A 27,353-nucleotide genomic window follows, 5' to 3' on the forward strand; every position below is an offset into this window, starting at 1 on the left:
GGGGATAAAGATTACCTTTGGGCTGTTTTCAAATTATAGGTACCTTGCACAAAAACAAGAAACATACATGCATTCTTTGATACACCTTCCTGACTTTATTAAATTATATTCCTTGTATAATACAGCACACTTGTTAGACTTAATTTAGAGTGCATTTTAAATTTATAGTTTGAATATTTTTTCCAGTGTGAATAAGAAAAAAACTACAGTATACATTTAAATGTGATGTGAGCGCTATCAGCAAAGTCATAGTCAAAACTCAAGGTAGCATTTATAGTTCCTCATAAACTAAAGAATATTTGCTTATCATAATGGATGATTACAGAAAATATTCACGTAAACAAGCAACTGTTTAAGCATCAGTGAATAATATTATTCTAGCAGTAGAAAAAAGTATTTTGAATGCTTGATATTTTGACAATGTATAATGAAGCATCACTCAATGGTCAATAGTTTTACAGATATTACCAAGTACATGGGTTTTATGCAAAGACTAATAACACCTCTATGACAATATGCCATCAGGCTTAAGAAAATATTTATGTATGCACAAAAGTTATAAGAATTCTTCAAAGCAAGAAATTCCCATAGAAACATTACAGAAATATGTTTTAGGAAACCGGACATCAGTTCCACATAATACTATAGGATATGTAGCTGCACAAACTCTGTTAAAGAGTGACTTCTACACCAAACTTCCTTGATTTATCCAAACAAGAACAAGTGGTTGATCATATAATTAGAACTCACAACATCAAGAAGAATGCTCACTTTGAAGAATCATGAAAAGATATTGTACTCAACATAACTTAAAAGTTGGAGACTATATAATGGTAAAGCAATTAAAATTTATAAACTTAATCTCAATCCCCACTTTACCACTGAGCCTTACTTTGTAACTATGATTCAATGTCTGCCACTTGGAATATGGGTATTAGATAAACATCACAGTTCACTTAAAAAAATAATAATAGTAATGTCAGCCATTAAAAATCAGTTAACCTGTTAACGATTATTCAATATGTCCAGCAAAGTAAGAAACTGACCTTATTACCTTAGAAACTTTATTTGCTATAAGAAGTAAGAGTTCAAACTGTCGAACAGACATGTGTAATTTAAAATATCTGTTATATCGTATTTTAATCAAAATGCTTGACCGATTTCTTGCAGTTGTTTACACATAAATGGCAGTACTAGTCTGACTGGAAAATGCTGTCATCCTTCTATTGCTATAAAGTTGCATCCAACTCCAATAAAACCCTATAAATAGACATCTTCATTCACAGAGTTAGCTTACTAACCAAGTAGAGAATATAATTAAATTGTCAGGCCTTTCCTCTGTAACACACACACACACACACACACACACACACACACACACACACACACACACACACACACACACACACACACACACACACGTTAGTTTCCTTACTTCAGTCTCTGCCTTCTATACATGCATTCAGTCCACTCCGCGGGTCCGATCTGTAGTGACACACACCCTCCAATTCCCGACATAAATAATAATCCATGTAACCCATACAGCAACCGTTTGTTCCTAAATAATAATCCATGTACAGCAACCGTTTGTTGCCATTCCCGCTCACATTTGAGTTTCCAGGCCAGCTGGAAATGCATGAGCTCCTTGAGCTCAATTCCGACAGGCTGGTAGTCCTGATGGAGCTGACGTCATCGCGCACGTGATGACGTCAGCTCTAACAGTGCGAAAATTTAAAAAACAAGAGAAAAATCGGAAATGAAGGGGTGCCACTCAGGAATCGTGGCACCCCTTCATTTGAACCCCAAAACTCGGTAAAAACCGAGTAATTCGGCACAGTTGGGAGGTATGCTGCAAGCCCTAAGGTTCATGGCCTCATGCATTCTGCTAATTCCATATGCAAGACTGCATATGAGGAAACGTCAGTGGTACTTAAAAAGTCTCTGGTGTCAACATTCTTAGGACCTGGAAACAGTGATTCCTATCATACCTTGTCTAAGGGCAGAGTTCCTTTGGTGGGCAGAAGCATGCAACCTCAACCGGGGACTTCCTTTCACTCAACCCCTCGCCACCCAAACCCTGACAACAGACGCATCAGACTATGCATGGGGGGCTCTCATGGCACGCAAATACATTCAAGGCAAACAGAGCCTAGAACAGATTCCCCTGCATATCAGTCAAAAAGAGATGCTAGCTGTAAAGAATGCTCTGACAGTCTTCAAATACCTTATCCTTCCAGGACAGCTCCTGTTAAAGACAGACAACACCACAGTTATGTGGTACATAAACAAGCAGGGCGGAACTCATTCTTACCCACTCTGTAGGTTAGCCATGGCTCTGTGGAACACAGACTTGAGCATCCAAGTGCACCTACAAGCTCAATTCTTGCCAGGCAAGCAAAATTCACTGGCAGACAACTTAAGCAGAAATCTACTGGATCCTCACGACTGAAAACTGGACCTCTACTCATTCAAACTTCTAACCCAGAGGTGGGTAACACTGGAGGTGGACCTTTTTGCCTCCCCCAAAACCAGCAATTGAGCAAATTTTGCACCAGGAACACTCACAGCAGAGCCTGGAAGGTGGATGCCCTATCCTTTACATGGGAAAAACTCTCAATTTATGCCTTTCCTCCTCTGCCCCTCCTCTCAAAAGTACTACTCAAGATCAAACAGGACAAGCCAAGGGAAATCCTTATTGCACCAGACTGGCCACGCCAGCACTGGTACCCACTCCTACGCAGTCTGACAGCAGTGCCACCCTGGCACCTACATCAGACCCACTCCCTGCTGTCCCAGCAGGAGGGACAGATTTTGCATCCACAGCTGCAAACCGTAAACCTTGCAGCCTGGCTTATTTCCTAAATGCACCACCAGCATCTCTCAGCAAACAGGTGCTGGACATCATCCTTGAGGCCAGAAGGCCTAGTACTAGGAAATCCTATGCTGAAAAGTGGAAAAATATTGTTCTTGGAATCAGTCTCAAGGAAGGATACATCTGTGCCCAACTTACCTCAAATCATTGATTACCTACCAGAGCTGCTCCACAGAGGCCTATCCTTCTCATCCATTAAGATTCATGCCTCTGCCATCTCAGCTCATTATAATACTGAGCCTCCTCTCTTTTCTCACCCTCTCATCAAACAGTTCCTGAGAGGAGCTAACAACTTAAGGCCCCCTAGGAGAGCTCCCGCCCTGACCTGGGAACTTAACTTTGTACTGGAGAAGCTCACACTTCCCCCTTTGAACCTGCTGCTTTAGCAGAGTTAAAATTCCTCTCTTGGAAAACATTCTTACTTCTAGCTATTACTTCAGCAAGAAGAGTGTCACGAGTTACAGGCACTAATGGCGGTGGAGCCCTTCATTATTTTCCATGCTGACAGGCTTTCCTCAGTACTAACCCTTCCTTTATGCCCAAGGTGGTATCCAGTGTGGCTTTAAACCAATCCATCCATTTGCCAAACTTTTTCCCTAATCCCCAGAATAAAGAGGAAAGGATCCTGCACTCCTTGGACATGCACAGACAGCTCAGGTTCTACCTTGACAGGACTAAGCCTTTCAGAAAATCTGACCAGCTGCTAGTCAGCTTTGCTACAGGGGCAGAGGGCAACACCATTTCAAAGCAAACCATTTCCAAATGGATAGCACACTGCATCCATTTCTGCTACAAGCACCCTAGAAAACCTACCCCTCAGGGGATCAGAACTCATTCCACTAGAGCTACTTCAACCTCTACAGAATTTCTCAGGGGAGTCCCTACCAGGGACATCTTGGAAGCTGCAACCTGGAGTTCTGTACACACCTTCACCAAGCATTACCACTTACCTATTTTTTCTAGATCCAGAGCTGGATTTGCTACAGCAGTCTTACAAGGCCTGCTAGCCAGCTCTAACACTTCTTGACTGCCTCCACCCTTCCTTAGCTTTGGGAATCAACCCAAGTGTGATGACTGCAACAGTGAAACACGAAGAACATAGTACAGTTGTAGATGTCCGACTGTATTCACTGTTGCAGTCCTGGTTTCCCTCCCTCCATCCCCCTGGTTTTCTATTATGGCAGGGGTATTTACTTTTTACTGGAGGTGTTCCACATCAAGTAATAGCGTCCTGTTTTGGGGGTTCCTGACATCTGGAGTAAGAAAAACTGATGTAATGGCGTTGGCTGCATGTTTTATACCCCTGACAACCTGATGTCATGGAAGAGGCGACAGCAAGCGACGCAGAAATCCCAAGACTCTGGTATTCGGGCCGACTGAGGGCTACCTGCAGGCAGATAACCCAAGTGTGATGACTGCAACAGTGAATACACTCAAACATCTACATTTATGGTAATTGTACACAACTGTACTTTCCAAATACCAGTCACTTTTGGCCCAAAACCTTTAGGCATCTGCTAGAAAGCTGAAGATGAAGAGGAATCTCACCTTTCAACATGACAATGACCGAAAGCATACATCCAAATCAACAAAAGAATGTCTTCACCAGAAGAAAATTAAAGTTTTGGAATGGCCCAGCCAGAGCCCAGACCTAAATCCAATAAAAAATCTGTGGGGTGACCTGAAAAGGGCTGTGCACAAGAGATGCCCTCACAATCTGACAGATTTGGAGAGCTTTTGCAAGGAAGAGTGGGCAAATATTGCCAAGTCAAGATGTGCCATGTTGATAGACTCCTATCCAAGAAGACTGAATGCTGTAATTAAATCAAAAGGTGCTTCAGCAAAGTATTAGTTTAAGGATGTGCAGATGTAGGCAACCAGCTTATTGTACATTTTTTATTTTTTATATTTTTTCCGCTAACAGATTTGTTTGTTTTTCAATTGAATTGTACAGGTTATAGGTCACTTTAAAGGTGGGAAAAGTTTTGAAATGGTTTATTGTGGTTTAATTTTTTATATCACAAAAACATGGCATTTTAACAGGGGTGTGAACACTTTTTATATCCACTATATATTCATAGATTCATAGAGTGTTACTAAGCTAATGACCCTGGGGGCCTTTCTAAGCCTAGCCAAGTTTTCCCAAAACAATAATGACATCTATATCAAAATTGGACATTGAGGGCCAGGGATTTATAAGTTACCTCTGTCCATAAGTGACATGGGTGCCATGACCGATGTTATTTTCCTGTTCCCCATCCACCTGCCAAGGTCGCTGTTAAATTGGGTAATAGACTAATTCAACTTTAGATGGATGGGAAGCCTGTTCCATAGAAGGGCAGTCTGTGGGACACATATCCGTCTCTCCAGCATGTTCTGTTTAAGTCAAAGACAGAATTCAGGTCCCTAAACATTGTATTTCTGGTACTGTTTGACTTACAAATGTGCAGAAAGTTCATAAGTTTCCGGTTTGTGAATGCCTTGTAAGCCAGTCATCGATCACTCCCCCTCAGTAATCTATGGGAGACTGAGTAGAGGAAAAGGGCTTTAAGGCACTCTGCATAAGGAAAGTTTGTTATGGCTTTTATTCTTTTTGTAAGGAACCTCTTTCTGATCCCTCTAGTTGCTGCATATGCCTGTTCAGGTACATACTGAAGGGAGCATTGTACTCTATGACTGGTCTGATAACGGCAGAGTACACCGGGATAATGAACTCTTTGGACCTAGATGCCATGCCCTTACTTACACGTTGTGCAGCATAAAAAGATTTCCTTACCACTATGGCCACTTGATGGTCAAAGGTAAGGCTACTGTGTATGTGTGTACCCAGATCCCTGGCCACTGGTTCAACATGATAATTAGCCAGTCTAGTTGATTTCCCAAAGGGTACAATTACGTATTTCTTAGCACTGAGATTAAGGCCATGGCTTTGGTAACATTTGTTAGTCAGAGATAGGCCTTCTTGAAGAATGCTAGTGTCTGCAAGAGAACTAATGATAACGCCCAGCTTGCAGTCATCTGAAAACATAGTCATAAGCCTTCAGCATTTCCTTCCCCATCAGAGAAATAGATGCCAAAAAGGAGCAGACCCAGTAGTGAGCCATGGTGACTCCACTAGTGGCTGGCATCTTGGTGGAGGTGGCCTCACCAGTTTTGATCTCCTGGGCCCTACCAGTGAGCCATTTGACTATCCAGTGGGTGATAAAAGGGCTTACATCTAATTTAGTTAGCTTGTCTTTAATACCTGAGTGGGGTATTGTATCAAAAGCATTGGCCAGGTCGATGTAATCCGTGTGCCCAGCTGTGCCCTCATCTGTTGCTTTGTTGATCCTCTCAAGGAAGACCTTCAATTTAATAGGCATGACCTTCCTTTAACAAAGCCAAACTGTGGTGGGTCCAGCATTTGCAGGTCATCTCTGCCCTCGTTTATCATGTCGATGATGATTCTTTCCATGACCTTACATATGAGGGCAGTCACACTTATGGGCCTGTAATTACCCAGATGTGGCTGGACCTCCTTTGCACAGAGGAATGACCATAGCCAACTTCCATTCCTTGGGCACAAAACCTGACTGTAAGCTCCAAGTAAAAGGTGATTCAAGTGGACCAGAGGTGTCATATTTCATGCTATTTAGTAAGCATCTGGGGATGTTAATGGGGCCCATCAGTGCATTGTTTTGGCCTTGGAAAGTGAATTGATGACCTGTTCCCTTGTAATGGTTGAGGGGGATTGTGGTATGCTGCATTTCCTTTATATTACTGGGTGGAAGTCGGGAGATAAATTTGAAATTAACCTGTCATTGAAAAGGTTGGCAGTGGCCTCCAGTTCATTGTGGGTGGTGCCATTTACAATAAGTTCTGAGCATTGTTGTGCATTTCCCTTGAGCTTACAGACATAGCTGTAGAAAGCTTTGTGGTTGTCCTTTGCCATAGAAGCTATGTTTTCATCAAATTTAACATTTGAAGTATTAATTAACCCTCTTAGCTACCTGTTTAAATTGGTCAGGGGGTTTTTAGTATGTTGGGCTTTGTTCCTCCTATGCCTGGCCAAGAATTTTTTTCTTTTTTTTGTATAACTGATTGATGGTGTGATTCCACCAAGGTGGCTTGTCTTTTGAGTTTGTCTTATTCTTAACATGAGTGGGCACAGTTCACTCTCTACAGCTATCAATAAAGCTGTATGGGGATTTTGTAAATAGCTCAGCACATGCTAGGGTGTTTACTGGATTTGGAGGTGCTTGGAATTAAGCCAAGGTGTCGCATAATAGAGAGAGGTTAGCCTTGGAATAGTTCCTAAAGGTTTTTGGTTTTGCTGGATCCCTGGATTTAATTTTTTTTTCAAGTAATACTGCCTTATGTTCAGATCTGATGAGCAAAGGTATTACACTGGGTGAGGAACATCACCCCCCCCCCCATTGGAGAATACAGGGTTAAGGCTGTGTACCCCTGGTAGGAGAATAGACCAACTGTTTCAAGATGTTGGTATTAATGAAGTTTAAGAATCGCTGAACATGTGCATTAGAAGTGGTGCAGGATTCCCAATCTTTAGAGGGGTAGTTGAGATCCCACATGAAGATTGAATTGGGTTGAATGGTGAGATACTCTAGTACCCTGAGATAGGTAGTACTGGTTTCCTGGGACATGGAGGGGAAGTATAGGCTGCATGAATGTGGTACAAGACCCCGTTTATGGTGAGTTGCACATGTATGTGTTCCAGTGGGTCATACACTTTATGTCTGGATGTGAGGTTTTTAATATAGACTAAGACTCATCCACCCTTAATTCCCTGCTGTGCAATAGCTGGTCTAAAGGTGTGAAAAGCATTATAATCTTGTTGCACTTCCAGGTTACTCTCCTTGATTTTAAACCATGTCTCCATTACTACACAGATGTCTACACTATCCAGGGAGAGGAAGACTTGCAGGGGGTGAAGTTTCTCGTTAATACTTCTAGAACTGAGCAGTGCAACCTTCAGATATTCATTTGTTGTTTCAGTTAAGATGGGAGGTTTATCAATTTGGAATTTGCTAATAAATACATTATGTGGGCGGAAAAGGTTTTTGCCAATATCCAAAAGCCTAGAAGGGCTAAGTGCAGACCATCCCTGGCAAAACAGCTGTCAAACATGTCCTTCCAGGCCATAAAATATTATACCCCTTTGGAGTGACATCAGGAGCTAAGCCAATTGTTAAAATCAATAATTTTTTGTTGAAGCTAAGCCAGTTGTTAAAATCAGTCACTTTCTGTTGGTAACATGGCATTCATCCTTGGAGAAAGTAGTATGCTGCTCTGTGCTAGGCTCATAGCTGCCTGAGACACATAATCAGCAAGCTCAATTATGTCTCACTTCATATAATCAAGGGAGGTATGTCTCAGGCCATTAACACCCACATGGACTATGACAGAGTCTTTCTGATGACCTGAGTGCCTTTGTGACTTGATGGAGCCTATCTCTGGAAAGGCAGAAAACCATAACTCTGTCTTTACTCAGTCTGGTGAGGAGGACATCTATGTGCATCACTGTAGAACCACCAATGAGCAGGACGTTTGGCTGTGTGCTGGTTTGCCTTAAAGGCTTAGCAGTAAATGCCATGGGTACAGTGTTAGTATGTGTAGCTGCAGATGGTGTTTTAACAGAATGTTAAGTGATGGCTGAGGACCCTTCTTCGATTGTATTGTGCAGGAGGTCTTAGTGTTGTAGGAAGGTTACCTGTAAGTTCCTCAGAAAAGTAGATTTAGGTGTACAGTATTTACCCTGTGCAGTAGGTGTGGTCAGGTGTCACTGGCAACCTCTATAGGATTAGTTTGGTTGTATGAGAGAGTTTTGCCTCTAATATTAAAGTGTATTTACACCGCTCCCTTAATTTATCTGTTTTATTAAAATACATGGGTTGTCAGTGTAAATGAGGCAATTCCAACAATGCCTTGGAATACCCATCAGAACCAGAATGGCCACAGAGAGCGTCAGGAAGGGCATATCCATGGCTACTGATCTGCTAGGGAGGAGTGAGGGGAAATTTAAATATTGAATAGGTCAGTTTAACACAAGGAACTTGATGAATAATGCTCATCTATGAGCAAAGTAGATGCTCTAGCATTAAATAAAATCTGCTTAGATGGTATTAGTATTTTACCGAAACTTACACTGTGGGAGATAGGCATCTACACAGGTTTCAAATTGCCTCAGAGAAACATTCTGTTGTAATTGTCTTGTCTTCGTGCAACTGCATCATGATTAAACTGGGTTTTTGTAACCACTTACCCCAAAAACTGTACTCATCTTAATGACATTTCTTTTTATACATCTTGAAATAGTTATGCTATACTCCTGATTATTGACACTGTATAACATTGTATTGCTACTTAATGCCTTGTAATAATCTTGTAACATTGCTGTTTAATGCTAATTTATAATGAAAACTGTATAATATGTTGGAGTTTTCTCCCCGGGCCTCTGCTGAAAAAGGGCTCTTCAGCTCAGTCGGACAATCCTGGTCAACAAATGTAAAATAAAATAAAATAAAAATAAATAAATAAAATTACACTGTGTGATTTCAGCGTCTATACAGATAATTTCTAGGCGCCACTATGCAGAGAGCAGAAGTTTTAACTAAAGACTGTAAAAAGGTCAAAAACTACAGATATTCAACACAGAATCACTCAATTAATGCAGCTGTAATAAAAACAGTGCAAAACCAAGTACCAAAACAGTGGATATGGTAATGTAAATCTTAGCTTTTGTAGAGTTTAGCAGAAATCAGCAACACTCTTTTTCTCAAGTAGTGTGGTCACCAAAGGCCTCCAAATGCCTCTGAGCTCATAGGATATGAGCAAAGCATTGTGCAACTGCTACACTTAGTGGTAGAAATTCAATCAAAAATACAAACAAGGCCCAGTGGCCAATCAAAAACAGCATACTCTTCTTCACTTTACACAGTCGTGGGATTGAAAATGACTGAGGTGCTCTCCACTCTCACTAAAGTGGAACCAAGGCAGTTAGTTCTAACTTAAGACTGTTAAAAAGGACAAAAGTGCAGATATTCAACACAGAAACACTCAGTTAATGCAGTGAAAAACAAGTGCTGAAATAGTGGATATAGTAATGTAAGTCTTAGCTTTTGTAGAGTTTAGCAGAAACCAGCAACACTCTTCTTCTCAAAAAGAGTGGTTGCCAAACATCACCAAGTGCATCAGGCACATAGGTTCAAATTTTAAACAAGCTAGCCCTCCAGTCAATAAAAGAAAGGGACAATAAGACTTCCTAGTTCAGAAGGGCAGAAAGCTATCTCTCCTGCCACAAGAGTGAAGACCACAAACCTTCCAAATGTAAGAAAACTAGTCTGGAGTCCAAGTACTTAAATTAGAACTTAGAGTAACAGTTGCAGTGTAATCAGGCCACTAACAAGCAGTAATAAATGCAGCAGATTAAGTAAGTTTGACAAGTCTTCAAAATACTTTCACACATGCAGACGCTTTGAAATACTTTCAGACATGCAGGTTAGGCACCTGGCTGGCAAATCGGCACTGTAAAAATCCACTGACAATCCTAAGCGGACCGGTGATCCGCTGTGGCAACCCCTAAAAGCCAAAAGACTAATTTTGAAACTTAAATGGCAGAAGTTAAGTGGTTCACTTAAGTTAAATAACTCACAGTTCTTTTCCTTCTCATTTAAAGAGCATGAGCAGGCCTTCTTTACCTGCATCTCTAGCCCTACTTCAGCTTATATTCCTTCAAACTCTTGGCCTCAGACATGCTACAACCCCACAATGGGCTGAGTCTTCTCTCTTTTTAAACCTGTGGAATTTGTCTGTTGAACAGGTCTGTTGCTTCTAACTTCCATTCTCTTTGTATTGAAGTATTTTCCTTCAAGGATTACTTCAGATTCACCTTCTTCTGGTAATCTTATTACATGACAGATCTTTTAAGTTTTCTACTGGACAGTTTTAATGAATGGCAGGTTTCCAACTGCACTGTAAACACACGCGCACATGCGCGCGCACACACACACACACACACACACACACACACACACACACACACACACACAATCAGTTAAGGCTGCTACATATAAAAATGCAAACATTTCAACATATTCTTTGGACTTTCAGCATTTGGTCTTGTCACAGATCATTTGTACATTGATCATGTTTGTGTGTGTGTGTTTGTGGGGGGGGTCTATATTAAATCAGTGAACGCTTAAACTAGCAAGCACTGATTTATTGACCCATTAAGAATGAAATCTTAAAATTTCTAAGACACAGAACAGCGATTTTTTTTTCCCCAGGGAAAAAAACAATTGCTGTTCCACAAACAAAAAGTTCAAAACACAAAATAAAGTGGAGGGCTTCACCCCCCCACCCCTTACTTAAATATACCAACTCTGAGAGCGCACCACAGTGGAGGAAATGGCAAAGTCCCGAAAACATGAAAAAATGCACAATGCACTGAGGTAACACACAATAGCGTTTAATAAAACAAACAAAACAAAAGAGGGTTAAGCGCTTTCTCAACTGTTGTTGCTTCATCAGACAAAGTTACAAAGCAGCTCAGTGCTTAAATAAGTACAAATAAAACCAGTTATCACATCAGTTATAATTAGTTGATGGTGGCATACTTTAGTTAGCAGTCACACAGCATTTTACCTCTAATATAAAAGTGCAATTAAAAACTAAAAACTACGGACTTACAAAAAGCTAAAAACTATGTATAAATGTCTAAAACACATATATGCAGAAATTATTAATGAAGGCAGCATCAGCAATTAATGTTTAAGGCGTCTGGCTTTAGGAAAGGAATTAGAGAAGTGGTACTATTAAGACCAGGAAATCTTTCAGCATTCAATTTCAGTATCCACTTTTGCTCATAACTTTCTGTTATATTTTCTATATCTCCACCCCTTGGGTTTCTGGAGATATGTTGCAAAACAAAGAATTTAAAGGAATGAGAATGATCAGTGGACATAACATGATTGGCTAATGCACTACCAATCTTTTCAGGTATGTCTTGTAATAAATATATTACAAGACATATCTGGTCTAAATGAAAAGATTGGTGCTAGTCCAACTTTTAGCTTTAGGAATAATAGATCACTCAAATAGCATCTTTGCAATGGTGAATTACGAAATACTGCTTGTACCCCTACTCGTATGGGTACCTTTCCGTGCAGAAATTGTAGTGCTTGTCCTCACATCTTCAGTACAAGCACTTATACTCATCCAACCAGACATTTTAAGTTATATTCTAATCAATATACAGACTGCAAGACATCTGATGTTATTTATGTCTGCTTCTGTCAACAATGTCCTGCCTTTTATGTAGGCAAAACCAATAGGTTGCTTAAGGGCAGAATTTTAGAACACATTCGAGATATCAGGAATAGTAAGCAATCTAGTGCATTAGCCAATCATGCTGCTGATGCTGCCTTCATTAATAATTTCTGCATATATGTGTTTTAGACATTTATACATAGTTTTTAGCTTTTTGTAAGTCCGTAGTTTTTAGTTTTTAATTGCACTTTTATATTAGAGGTAAAATGCTGTGTGACTGCTAACTAAAGTATGCCATCATCAACTAATTATAATTGATGTGATAATTGGTTTTATTTGTACTTATTTAAGCATTGAGCTGCTTTGTAACTTTGTCTTATGAAGCAACGACAGTTGCAAAAGCGCTTACCACTCTTTTGTTTTGTTTGTTTTATTAAACGCTATTGTGTGTTACTTCGGTGCATTGTGCATTTTTTCATTTTATTTATTCTTGCACCTTGGTTTTACCTGCAGCCATTTTTCTTCTGTTTTTGAAAGTCCCGAAAACAGCCCAGCGATTTATTTTAGCTCTTAATGGGTTGAAAAATCAGCGTTTGCTATTTTAAGCGTTCGCTGATTTAAAGGAAACTGTCTCTGTGTGTGTGTGTGTGTGTGTGTGTGTGTGTGTGTGTGTGTGTGTGTATGAATGAGTATAAGACATGTTGGAAGCACTTTTGTTAGTTCTGACAGAGGGAAGAGTTTAATCATTTCTTTTAATTTAGCAATTACTTTTGTCATTGAACAAGCTTTAACTATCTGTAAATTTTTTACTGACATACTTTGCCAAACATGTAGGTTAGCATCATTATATGTATAAGCTGCTTTCCAGACACTATGTTTAAAAAAATTGTTGTTTGTCTTTATGGTGTAGACAGATGGAGCCCTGATGGTAACCCAGATGACCTGAATTCAGTAAAGCATCTAGAGTGCTGGAAAAACTGGATAGGGGGATTGAAAAGCGTGACTTACAACAGTTTGACTATCCAAGGGAAAGGAGGTGGTATGCTGTGCTGTAGTACCATCTCCCATAAAAAGGAACTGGAAGTGTGTTCAGCAACAGTTTGACTGAGGATGTGTGTTAGATTCTATGAAGCTCTTTAAAATGTATAGCCTCCTGAGGAGGACAAGGAAGTGCCATCCCCTCCATAGAAGGGAGGCAGTGCGAACCCTCATGGTGCTGAGCATGCATGTCAGCTGCCAGGAATGGGGAGTTAGGCCATCATCAGAAAACTTCTGATGGTTTCCAAGATGATGGTCTCCTGAAATTCTCTCACCCCAAATAAATAGAATGAATGAGGATAATGGGTCATTGGAGGACTGCTTTTTGACAACAGGGAAAATGTTTGTTAACTTATCTTCATTATAGTCAGAAATATTTTCATTAAGTGGTAGACTCCCATAGACTTTCACTGTTTTTTTTAATTAATACTGGTATGATTATAGATCTGAAATTGTTGCAGGTTACTTAGAGGGAGTCACTGTTACTGGTGAGGGCTTAGAAGTGCACATTCAACCTGCAGTCAGTGTGGTAAACATTTCATTTTGTGAAAGATCCCTGCATAGATTTTACCTCTCAACTGCCCAAAGTTTCCCAGAAGGTTCAGATTTTTGGTCTGTTCCTCATGAAATTTGTGGTTTTCCAGGAAATCAGTGAGAAATTACGTTACTGAATAGTGATAGGCATTTGAGTTTCAGACTTCATATCCTTCGTAAAGTGCATACCAATGCAAATCTTGTTATTCTAGCAACTTTCTAAAGAGCAATATTTAAAATCTGTCCCTATTTTTGTGTCTTTGTCCCCCTGTTATTTTTGGCTTTGCCCAGATTTCATGAGCTAAGAGGTTGAGAGCTATGATTCTTCTCTGCTGTGACTGAGTGGTACAATGCCAATGACTGTAGGTCATTAATAACAAGGCTGGTATGACTCACACGATTGTTCACTACCCTCCTGTAGTGGGACTTTGAACTTACTTGAAAACTATCAGTGCTGGTGTCATACTTAGTTTTACATATACCTTTGATGCCATAAGATCTGAAGGCTATGGGTTGCAGCTTAACAACAAGGACTGGAGTAATATTCATTTACTGACTGCAGTGCTGTGATACATATGGTCCCATATTCTCAGGTGCAGTTTTTAAGATAAATTTTTAAGTTGAGAACACATCAGCATGAAATGGAGGTAGTTCAGGGAGATGTTAAAGATCCACTGAAATGTCTTTACGATGAGCAGAAGAGTTCTCTATTATTCTTTTTAGATTTCCACAATTCAATGTAAATATCACCCCACTTCTCCGCTAAAAGTGGTTGCAAATTCAGGCAGAGTTGCACAGGTAAAAGTACAATAAACAGATAACAGATAATAATGATGAAGTTGTTTGCAAAACCATATCAATTGTAGCAGCTTTCAGTCTCATAGCAGAAGAATCAAGGGCAGCACTGAATGGAGGGGGGGGCACAAAGCCCCCAACCTTTACATTTGTATGCTGTTTCTGAATGATGTGACATCTGGAAATTTCTATCATAGCTGCAAACCTTAATGATTTTTCAAAAAAAAAAAAGAAAAAAAAAACACTGTATTTTTTTATAAGGAGCAGACCCAAAGATATGATGCAAACTCATCAGGTACTTACCAAACAAATGCAATGACTACCAGTCCTGAGCTCACTACTAGTTTTCTCACCACTGACTCCAAGACTAGAGTACATTGCTTTTTGGAGGAAACAATCCATCATTCCCCATAATGACAGTTCCATGCCATGGAATAGCAAACCTGCAGTGCAGTCACTTCTTGGTCCTCCATCTTCTGTCTTTACTGTAGCCTGGCCTTGCACTCCTCCAAAAAAGAGGTATTGTTTGATCAGTAGACCTGGCATGTAGACATGGCAAAATGTGGTACACTAGAGATGGGTATCTGCTATGGGCTCATTGTGGATAGGTGCCTCAGTACAGAAATCTGTTTTTTTTTACTTTTTCTGTTATCCACTCTGCCAGTCCATGACTCAAAATTTTTGTGCTTTCTGCATATACAGGAATTATATGGAAAGCAACTTCCACACTTACTGCACTGTCCCATACATGAGCCACCCAACAAATTGTGATTTTTTTGTATAACTCATTGCTGCAACTAAGTTGCAAGCATGGAATTAGTGACATTTTCCATATATGGTACCCCTGCCATGGCTGTAGTTTTTCGTCTTTTTTCTGAGGAAAAAAAATAAATACTATAATTTAAATCAATAAGCAAGCCTGTTTCCCATAAAGGCACTCCTGACTCAATAGTGCCCTAGGCGGCCAACTAGTTGACCTATGTTTAAGGCCCTATGTCTGTTATAAACAGAAAATAAATTTACTGTTATTGGAAAATGAAACTTAATAAAACAGGAAGCTTCAGATTCAGTTGATATGATACCGGAATTGTCACTGTATGCTTTTGAGGTATGTGCTGATTCTGCTTTCTTTGTTGTAAAGGAAAGAGTTTGTTGGAGCAATAATATTATGTTATTGTAAATGTGGGTATAATGTGCTGTAACAGAATACTTAGCTGTGCTCTGCTTGTCTCTATAAGTCTGACTAAGGCTTTCATAAATATGCATCATTTATGGCTATTAAGTATCCCTAATTGTAGGTTCATAAGTTCATAGGTAGTTACTAATCTACTTACTAAGCTGCTGATCAGTGAGGATCTTTAGAAACCAAGTCCTGCACTGCTAGTAAGTTTTTAGCCCCTGTAATTTAAGTACAGATAACCTAGAGCTTAATAGGTGCTAAACCAGGGGTGAGTTTGCAGTTTCTGATCCATTCATTCAGATTATATTTGAATAGAATAAGGAAAATACTTTAATGTGGAAAACAAGACGATTTCAAAGAAGTGGTATTCAATGTGATACATATATATCCGTCCAACATGTCCTACTTATATTGCAGATGGGATTAAGATATCTTGAGCTGGGGATTATACCATCATTTACTTGGAGATGTGTAGTAGACCAGAGAGGATAGGTTATATTTAGGCTCTGTACATGAGGCAGAGCTCATCCCTCATTAGCTTGTATGATAGCGAAAAGAGAGACAAGGCTTCGAGATGGTTAGTGTATTTTTTATGATTTAGGCCCTTGATTTTCTAGGTGAGAAAGCGTTTGGTCATTCAAATTTCATGAAGTGTTTAGACAAGTGCATACTGAAGAGGGCATTATACTGAATGAACAGCTTAATAAGTGATGAGTTCAGTGGAATGATTACATCCCTGGATCTAGACACCATACCCTTAAAATAAGATGAGCAAAGAAAAAGGACCCTCTCACAATGCTGGATAGATGGTGACAGTTTGTTGTCCTCATAGGCTCCCAGGTCCTTAACTACTGAATCAATTTGCAAGGGTGTGTTTTCTATGTGATAATTGCAGGAGATGTTATGCTTGTCAAAGGAGACTGTTATACATTTCTTGGCACTTTAGTATTTAGTTTTAGTCTGTGGATATCAAACCAGTTATTTGTTTGGGAATGCCCTCTTGGAGGATCATGTTGTCTTCTGGAGAGTTATCTGCAAACCTGGTCAGCCACAAAACCTTTACATTAATTCTGACCTCTGAGAAATAAATGCCAAAGAGGAGTGGCCCAAGGACTAAACCCTGGGACACACTAAAGTGACATGTCTTTTGGAGGAGGTAGAGTCATGCACACTAATTTCTTGGATTCTGTTTGTGAGGTAATTTACTATGAGTTACATAGGAAATAACATTTAGCTGGGATTGTTTGTTAGGAATACCTGACTGTGGGATGGTGTCAAATGCCTTTGCAATGTCTAGACATGCAGTGTTTACTGATTTTCTCAAAGAAGTCTATCAGGTTAAAAAGGCAGGATCTACCCTTGACAAAACTGAACTGTCTTGGGTCAAGAGTTTCTAAGTTACCTATGTTCGTCTTTACTAATTCCATAATGATCCTCTTCATAGCTTTACAGATAAGGCTGGCCAGACTTATGGGTCTGTAATTTCCCAGGTCCTGTGATGTTCCCACGTTGTGGAAGGGGACAACTGTTGCTGTCCTTCATTTGTTTTGGCAAAAAAGCCTGTTTGGAGACTGATATTGAACAACATCTACAGAGAAAAAAAAAAAAAAAAACAATTCATTTTTTTAACAATTCATTTGTTTCGTGTACTTGTTACACGTTTCTGTCAGATTCAGTGTATTCTTCAGCACATTTGCCTGTGCTTCAGAATACCTGGTATCAGTCGTTATAGGCACATGTGTTGTTTTCTCTTGAACATACACCTTGGATACACTTTTTTTCACATCTTCCAAGTCCTGAATATTTTAGTCTCAGTTCCAGCTTTTGACGCAATGTGTCCCATGACCTTGATGCATCTGTTGGTCATTTTCCAGGCCGCATTTGCACTTCAGTTGCTGGTTGTACCACTCCATTTTTCATGTTACTATTACAGTGAGGTTCAGTCTCTTGCCTGACCTTTTATATGTCCTCTTCTTATCCATCCCGGATACACAGATCATGCGTCCTTTGTGGACCATGATTTTGTAAGTAGTTACATACCATCATACATAGTACTCCTTGTATTTAGTTCTTACAGAGGTGTACTTTGTTCGACTGAGACTGATAAACCCTTTTTGAGCTAAGTTTTCTTGGCTCTATATGCGTTTAACCCAGTTGTTATATGCAATACATGGGACTTTAAGTACATGATGATCTAGTAATGTTTCATGCAGGGCAGGTAATTTTTGTTATTTTTAAACACTTTTTATGTATATTATATATTTTTTTGCAGCGTTTTAGTTGATTTCATTTTTATGGCTATAGTACATGTGCGGCATATTAATCAATAATGTGTGCCTATTGCTTGGACTGTGATAAGCTTAGGCATACATTTCTGTACTTTAGTAGAGCTCAATGGGTTCCGGACAGGGTCTGTTACATGCTAAAAAATAGTTGTTGCTCCCGGTTTATCTTTCAATGTTTTATCCTGACGTTATAACTGAGTTGTCGGATTGATTCGGCATTAGCGTAGATGCTGAAGTCTGGATATACATGTAATCTGATGGCATTATGTCAGCAGCAAAATGTTCTTGTGAACACACCGATAGATATGTGTCTTATCTTCTCTCGTGTTTGTAAACAATACAGGTGAGAAAACTGTATATTACGTTTGGACTGTTGTCCGTTCAATTGTACCATCTATATTTGCTGGTTTAATTTTGATTGTAGGACAGCTCCATGTATAATACATTTGTATTCCTGCAATGTTGCTTTAGGGACTTTTTGTGACTGCAGAGCGCTTTTAGAACAAGATGGCAATCAAGTTTTAGTAGCATTTCTAAACTGGAAAATGGTTTGTTTATATATGTAATTATGTTCATGCCGCATCTTGCTTTGACTGTGATTTTTATATTGCTACACAGTGTTGTGAGCTTATCGCTTTGGTCAGCACATGCAGCTATTTAGTGATAGGTTTTGTTGATCTGTTTAATGCTGTTTGGTAACGGCGTTTATGTTTTAGTTTGTTATTGCTTTTAGATTGTTTTAACGCTGCTTCTTTAAGCAGAACTAGGAGGGAATGTTAATGTGCTAATAATTAATCAATTATTGTTTAATTATTTGGTTTGAGCGCCAAATGTTTTTGTATATAAGCTTATTTGTTTTAATGCTTTATTACACCTGAAGAAGCGGTGTTCCTGTTTCCAATAAAGAAGATTTTATACTGAGTGAGAACCTTCGTGTGGTGACTCCAGTGGATTCTGTATTACTAACATCTACAGAGAGTTTGAAACGTCCTATTTCAGGCTGCTCAGTAAGCAGCCTGGTATGTTATCTGGCCCCATAGAAGCAGTATTCTTGGCCTTGAAAGGTACTTTGAGGACTTGTTTTTGGGAGATTCAAGGGAGGTGTAGATGCAGGCATGTGATATAGGAATGTGTTGGGGGCTGGAATTAAGTTTGAGACAAATTTATCTGCTAGTGTACTTGGTTATGTCCTCAGTGTATGAGTATGTGATATCACTTATTATTAACTGTGCAGTGCTAAGCATTGATTCTGAGGTTCTAACACAGTTAAAGAAGGCTTTATGGTTGCATTTTTCCTAGGTGGCTATTTTACTGCATATCTAGCTTTATTTGATCTGATTTGATTTGATATGATTTGAGTTCATTTGATCAGGAACTGGATTTGCTTTTTAAGCTTGGCAAGAGCTAGTTGCATTTATTATTGTGTACAATGAGTTTTATCTTTTATTGTAGAACTTGTTTATATTTGGGTTCCTGCATAAGGGGTTATTTTTAAATTTGGAATTGTATTCAGAGTATGACGGATACAGCTATTCACATATGCATAGAATTTGGCTGTAAAGGATCCTGCATAACCAGTGGGAGTCATTAAGCTGGAGGCAGATGTTGAATTTAACCAGGTCATCATTCAGTTTTTGTAGATTAGCAATTGTTTAATCTCCAAATATAGAGGTATGTGAGGATGCTTATAGCTTCAGTTTTATGGTGACTGTAACTGATTTATGAGAGAGGCAGGGAGGAATAGAGGGAAGGAGTTACAACTGGTGAGAAACAGAGATGTCCCATATTGGTAAGGACCAAGTCCAGGATTTTGTCTACCCTAGTTGAGGTGTGGAATAACTGGTCCAGAGTGTTTGTATTTATGAGGTCCAGAAATCTCTGGCCATACATGTTAGGGAGGTGTATAAGTCTCCCAATTGATGGAAGGGTATTTGAAGTCCCTTATGAGAATGGCATTTGTTTTAATACATAGACACTCCATACAAGTCAGGTAAGAGGTGTGGGACAAGGGGGACATAGAGGGGAGTCCTGTAATTAACTATAATGTGACAAGGAGTTTTGTTAATAGTAAGTTGGACGTGGAGAAGTTACAGGTCATTATCCTGTTTAACTAGGTGATATTGTATTTTACAATTATAAAGAAATCGTCACCGTTAGCGTTTTCATATAGTGCAGTGGGCCTGAATGTGTGGTAGGTGTTGAAACCTTGCACTAATAGAGTGCTCTCAACAGTGTTGAACCAGGTTTGTGACAATACATATATCAACCCATTCCAGGGTAAGCAGTGTCTATAGGAAGTGAAGTTTTGTGTTGAGGCTCCTAGCATTGAACAGCAATACCTTTTTGTATTTGAAGTTTGTTTTGTTAAGTTGGAAGCTTATGATGACTGACATTGTCTATAACAAGACACTATGAGAATAAACAAGGCTTTAGCTAATATACAAAAGCCTTGTAGAGATAGGTGCAAGCCATCCCTTGTAAAGCAGTTAGGACTGTCTACCATCTGCTCTCAGGGTGGTATATGTATTGGGCCCCCCTTGAATGAGATATTGGAACCCCCTTGAATGACACCAGATGCTAAGCCAGTTGCAGAAGTCAATAATCTTTTGTTTGTATTGCGGCATCATTCTCTGTGTTGGTTGAAGTGCTGCTCAAGGCTAGGTTCATACCTGCTTCAGTCACATATTCCAAGAGCTGTATCATGTCTGTCTTCAAATAGTCTAGGGAGGTATATCTCAAGTTGTTTGCTCCTACATATACTATGATTGTGAAATATATGTACTAGTGGTGCAAGGACTTGTGTACATGTGTGATGTGGCAAATTCTAACACCTGACTGGGATTTAACCAAATGTTCCTGATTTTCAGGTTGGTTGTTGCTGAGTATGTTGTCTAGAGGTTAAGAGGCATGAGACTTAAGATTTATGTGTAGATGAGACACAGAGAGAGAAATGTTGGTCCACTCCACTGTAGCTTTACTCACAGGTAACTGAATCACGTGATTCATATTCCACATTGCTCCTAACTTCTTAAAGGTATTCTGTACTGTTCAGTAACTATTTTTTCTGGTGGTAAATAGTTCATGAGATTGTGATCTAATGACTGCAGATTTGGTACAGATCTCAAGCTTGTGGGCTTCTTGAGTATAAATGTTGACGTACATAATGCAGAAATTAATTCAGGGTGACTTCTGAGAGATGTCCTCGACATTAATGTAACATTCTCAATCCAAACATAAAATCTGTGTCCATACCTTTTTAACTATTGCTCTATCTTGGAATCAATTATGATTAAAATACTGACTGACAATATTTACGTTCTGAAACATACGTAAAATGTTTTTTCTGTGACCTTACAAGTACTTTTAAGTAAATAAATCATTTCAAATAAAATGAAATCATCTGATTTATTTTAGAGTACTGGCAACACTGCCATATGTGTAGTAGTATCATTTTGTTAGCATTCAGGAGTGAGTTGATAAAAGCAATGGTTTGGTTATCCTGTGCAATGTTATAACAGAACCATCAGTGCCAAATGTGATTAACCAATGGAAAGAAGCTTGTCGCAGGCAAATATCAGCAGGGGTGCTCAGAAGTGCGTAGTACTCCTGTGAAACATTAACTACTGTAAACTAGTTGTTTTATATTTTCACCTACTTTCGTGGAACATTTCTAGATCTGAACTTCAAATGTTTTTGAGATGCAGGACCAGCCCTTTTAGCCACAATCTATAAAACTGTGTGAAAAAAAGTTCATGGTGAGGGTTTGCTCTCAGTTAACCGGAGCTGCTCAGCGTTTGGTGACTTTGACCAGAGATCTGAAGTGTATCTGAACTGAAATCCAAGGCATCCACTACAAACCACTGAAAAATAAGTATATTTAAAGCCCGTATTGCACTTTGTTAACTGTATTTATTTGAATTGCTGCTTCAATTTTGCTGATTGCTTTTTCTGCACTTTGAAATGCTGTACTGCTACCTTATATAGCAAAGGCTAGATTCAGACTTGCTGAATCTAGACTGTTTGGTATCACTGTGCTCTAAACCAGCCATCTTACATTAAGAGGGCCTCCCTGCACCCTTGTGGCAGAAGTGTGTAGCTCAGATTCCATCTGAGTTGGGGATTGCTGGAGAAAGGCTCAGTTTGGGGCTTTCTCATTGGTAGTTTGTCTTAAAACTGTTGAATTTCACCTGTATTTCACCATCACATTTGCTTGTTGCTGTGCATCTCACTAGGGGAGTTAGCTCTGCCCTGTATAGACACAAACACTTGGAAACTTAAATGTTCCTTAGATGTCTGTCAGTAGAACCCTCCCAAGTCTCCTGTTGCTCCGCAGGCAACTCATCTGCACACTGAGCAGCATCGTCACAGCTCTTAACCCTAAAATGTCAACAGAATAAGCCCCTCTGTTATCCCTACATCATAAACTGATCTAACTTACCCACTCCCCAGCAGTACTACAGTATAAACCTGCTTTTATGGATGGTCACTTTCCCACCATTTCTCTGGCCAGCCTGATTTACTTGGGCATCCTGAGGCAATGTAGTAATTGCCTCATGTATACTGACAACCACTTAGTCCTCAATCAAACAAATACTGTATGTGAGAGATGTAATTACACTATCAGTTTGGAAACAGTATTGTCACATAACAAAAGCAAGACATCAGACAGGTTGTCAGCTCACACATTTCACCTCTCACACAAGTTCAGGACACAACACATAAGCCTACATACATGGAGGTACTCACTAGAAGCCTAGCAAAAGATCAGAGACCTCCCAAGTGCAAATTATCTGCACACATCTCAACATGTATAAAAAACACTGTACATAACAACACATATATCAGTGTCTCACCAAATAAGCCCCTAAGGCAAAACACCTCAAAACCTTGGTCATAGAAGACTCCATGGTGAGACATACAGATATCCCCCTCACCAGACCGGACTGTGACAGGAGAAAGTCACAGTCAGCTGCCTGACTGGTGCCAGGATCCATCAGATCATGCATGCACTCAAGTCACTCAACAGCAAGTACCGTTCTGACTCTGTCATAGTCCATGTTGGGGTGAATTACATGAGACATACTTAGCTGAACTATACGAAGAGAGATATGACTGAACTCTCAGATTATGTGTCCCCAGGCAGGTATGACCCTAGCCCTAAGCAGCATTCTACCTTCACCCAGGATGATGCCACAGTATAAACAAAAAATTATTGACTTCAACAATTGGCTTAACTTCAGTTGTCAGTCCAGGGGAATTCAGTATTTGTCAGCCTAGGAAGACATTGACAACAGGCCACACTGCTTTGCCAGAGATGATCTGCACCTGTCTCCCCTAGGCTTTCAGATACTGGCTAAGGTGCTTGCCTCCCTCATAGTGCCTTTTTTAGGCAATGTCAAAATGACAACATTTCTGACATAGGAAAATCCACTTGAGACAAACTCAAAGTTCTGCTGCTTAATGCTAGGAGTCTAAACATGAAACTGCACTCCCTGGAAGCACTCCTCACCTTGGAAGATGCTGATGTCTGTGCAGTCACTGAAACATGGTTCAAGGCCTCAAAGAGCACTGCAGCTGTGCAAGGCTACAATGACTTCCACAAATTCAGACCTCAGAATGAGCTTGAAAATACCAAAGGTGGAGGTGTATCCATCTTCATTAAAGCCAAGTGTACCTCAAGATTGGTTAAACAGGATGACTATCTCAAACTACTCCATGCCCAATAAACTATAGGCAAAACACCCTACCACAGCATTGTTAGCTGTAGGTCCCCCTCTATGAACCAAGAAAAGCACAATGCCTATCTGGACGTACTGGAGTCACTCACCGTACTGCTCAACACCTTTGTCATGGGAGATTTCAACTATCCCTCCATCGACTGAGTAACATACACAAGCTCAAACATGCTTGCGCAGAGGTTCCTGGACTTTGTCAGTGCAGTTGCTCTGGAGCAGACAGTCTGCACCCCCACAAGGGGCTATAATGTCCTTGACATAGTACTGACCAGCATGGTGGTCACTGCACTGCCACCTGTGTGATGCCCTCCCTGGTAAGGTCAGACCATAAATCAGTCTTGTTCAAAGTAACTATTGGACCCCACACCTCCAAAGGAACAAAGAAACTAAGGAACTTCTCCAAAGCAAACTACAGCAAACTACCTTCTGATGGTATAACAAGTTTTATATCCCCTGCAACCACATGCTATAATGACTGCTATATGCAGATGTACACAAATGTCCTGTATAATCATCTTACCAACTATATAGACTAGGCTGTACCTGACTGGATTAAAACCAGGCTCTTCCGAAAAAACAAGCTACCTTGGTGGACATCTAATATAAACAGATTGTATAACAAAAGGAAGAAACTGATGTCCAAGAACAAGAGACAACTGCCTCAACAGAGGAAGAATTCCTTCCACAGACTGAACAGGCAAATCAAAACACTTGTAAATACTTCTAAAGCTAATTATGAAGCTAAGATAGCATCCTTAGCGTAGGCATTCTTTAATTATGTCCAAAATCTAAAAGGGAGTGGCCAGCTGTTTGCCGAATTCACAGTAGATGGTACCACTCACACTATACTGGGGTAAATTGCCAATGTGCTTGATGACAGATTTGAAGAAAACTTCACCCCCCCCCCACCAGTCATACTCCAAAGCATACCTGACACCAGTCCTCTACCTAGTATCCGTAGAGATCAAGTCTTATCTGCTCTCTCCAAGGCCAAAAACATGGCCTCAATGGGACCAGATAACATCCCGGGTTACTAAGCAATATAAAACAGGACCTAGCTGACACACATGCTGTTCTCTGTAACCATAGCCTGAGAACTGGCTATGTACTAGCAGAATGGAGAACAACAACAGTAATCCCTTTGCATAAAGGGGGGGGCATCAACTGACCCTGGGAACTATAGACCGATAAGTCTAACCAGCGTCATCTACAAGGCCATGGAAAGGATCATCATGGACCTTATCAACAAGGACGTAGGCAAAAATAAAACTCTAGACCCAACCCAGTTTGGCTTTGTTAAGGGTAGATTGTGCGTATTGAACCTGGTAGCCTTCTTTGAGAAAGTCAACAAAGCCCTAGATGAAGGTAAGACAGTGTATACTGCCCATCTGAACCTAGCCAAAGCTTTTGACACAATCTCCCACTCAGGTATCATTGAAAAACTCCCCCCAAATAGGTGTTAACCCTTACATCATTAGATGGGTAGTTAATTGGCCCACCAACAGAACGCATACTTTTAAAGTTGGTGACTTCAGCTCTACCAGTAGACCCTTCACAAGTGGCATACCACAAGGATCTGTTCTGGGACCTTTACCATTTGGAATCTATTTCTCGGAAGTCCAGGCTAAAGTAGGCAGCCTTTGGCTTACTAAGTTCACTGTTGATTGTAATCTAGGCACAGTGACTGAGTCCCTCAATTATGTTAATGTATTACATGAGGGGCTAACACAAACAAATGACTGGTGCCAAAGTCACTGTCTAAAACTAAATGCAAAAAGTGTACTATTATCCCATTTTGCAAAGTGAAATTCCCCCTTGATTACAATGTTAATAGCACCCCTCTAAGTTCAAACCCAGTGGTGCAAGATCTCAGAACACAGATCATCAGCAATCTGAATTTTGGCCACCAGGTTTCCACAGTAGTAAGGAATGCCTTCTACATTGCGCACCTCATAAGTAAAGGCATCCCATCCAGGTCTAAGGATGTTATAACCCCACTTCACTCGACCCTAATCAGACCATTAATAGAGGACAGTGCTCCCTCCTGCATATATCTCACCAGACACTTACAGCAACTGGAGAGGCTTATAAATGCCCTTGGGCAGATAGCCTAGTATGAACCTATGAACCTATGAACCTATGAGAGACCACAGAGGTTTCTCACTAAGAAGATACAGGGCCTCCAAACCATGGCCTACATTAATAGACTGAAAGCCCTGTCAATGTACTCTGTATTATAGGCTGCTGATAGGTGACTTGTGTTTGCCCTACAGGGCAGACTCTGACCCCGACCTGATAGAAATGTTGTACATCTGCAAATCAAATGGCACTAGAGCCGCTTGCTCAAGGGATCTCAGCCTTGCCAGTGGCATTAACAAAACATGCTGGATAGACAGATACATCTTCTCAGAGATTGCCTCTGCTCTGGAATAAACTTCCAATTTATATGAAGCAGAGGATGTCACTGACTCTATTCAGGCACATCCTGGACAAATAGATGGATGACCACAAATTCACCTCAGAGGTGGCACCCATGTCGCTCATAGACATAGGGTAGTCAGTGCTGATCTGTAAAGTATGTCCATCTAGCCAAGGACAATTGGGGCAACCAGGGATTAACATGGCTAGGCTTATAAAGGCTCTAGGGTCATTAGCCTAGTTACCTCCTATGAACCTATTAAGCAGTAAGCATTTATGAAAACCCTCCGTAATCTGCACTCGATTTTTGTTATTTCAAAAGACCACTTCAAAGCCTTCTAATATGAATCTTACAAATCATTTCTTTGTTATTGATTGTCATGCGTGTTTCATTTATTTTTTACTCAGAACTGCTTCTGTAGATATATATAGTGTTCTGCTTTGTTTGCTTTTCAGTAAAACATGACATCTGATCTTTTGTTTGAGGAAGAGCTGAATTACTTTATATGGGTGAGCCAATAAGTTATTGTGATTATAGTTGCTCTGATATAATCTCATTATTTGGCTTTACTAAATTTGAGTTTGAAGGAGCAGTTTATCATGATTAAATTATTTTACTTGATTCTTCTGTGGTTGTATCAAGTGTATTTAGATATAGATATAGAAGGTGATAGAGAACTTAGTGCTTTGTTTTCTTATATTACTTACAGAGGGAATTGAAAGGTATAAAACAGCCAGACACAGACTGGAGAAATGAGGAAATTTATTTACGACCAGGAAGTAGAAATGAAAAGGTGAGTTTCTATTTGAGTTCATTAATCCAGCACAGATATGGCACTGAGAGTCTTCTTTTTCAGTGTACTGATTTGTGTTACATTGTAAAACACAAAAGTATAACGTAAATGATTTGTTCATTCATTCACTCATTTGTTTGATTCCCCATTTAATCTAATCTATGCTCACTGTGGAGTTCATACCTCTCAACCTCTTAGAGCAAGAAATCTGGACAAAGTCATAACTAAAAGTGGGACAAAGGCCCAAAAATAGGGACATTTTTTAAATGTTGCTCTTACAAACTTAAAATGTTGCTAGAATAACAGGCTTTACACTAGCATGAATTTTCAGAATGACACGAAGTCTGAAACTCAAATGTCTGTCATTATTTTTTAACTTCAGCCTTTAATTATTTGCCACTAATTTGCCAGAAACTGCAATTTTATGAAAAATGG

At 39.8% G+C, this 27,353-nt stretch overlaps 1 protein-coding gene across 2 annotated transcripts in view; it reads left to right on the forward strand.

The window, feature by feature from the left end:
- LOC122799515 (TRIO and F-actin binding protein) overlaps positions 1–27,353 on the forward strand; it is a 3,126,988-nt gene that overhangs the window by 1,132,928 nt on the left and 1,966,707 nt on the right. For both annotated transcript variants that reach the window (XM_044068636.1, XM_044068645.1), the window contains exon 14: positions 26,835–26,918. In XM_044068636.1, the coding sequence (XP_043924571.1) occupies positions 26,835–26,918 (84 nt within the window). The remainder of the gene's footprint in view (positions 1–26,834; positions 26,919–27,353) is intronic.

Source organism: Protopterus annectens, chromosome 1.part0 (assembly GCF_019279795.1).
Source record: "Protopterus annectens isolate FY-2018-M chromosome 1.part0, PAN1.0, whole genome shotgun sequence".
NCBI classification, from domain to species: Eukaryota; Metazoa; Chordata; order Ceratodontiformes; family Protopteridae; genus Protopterus; species Protopterus annectens.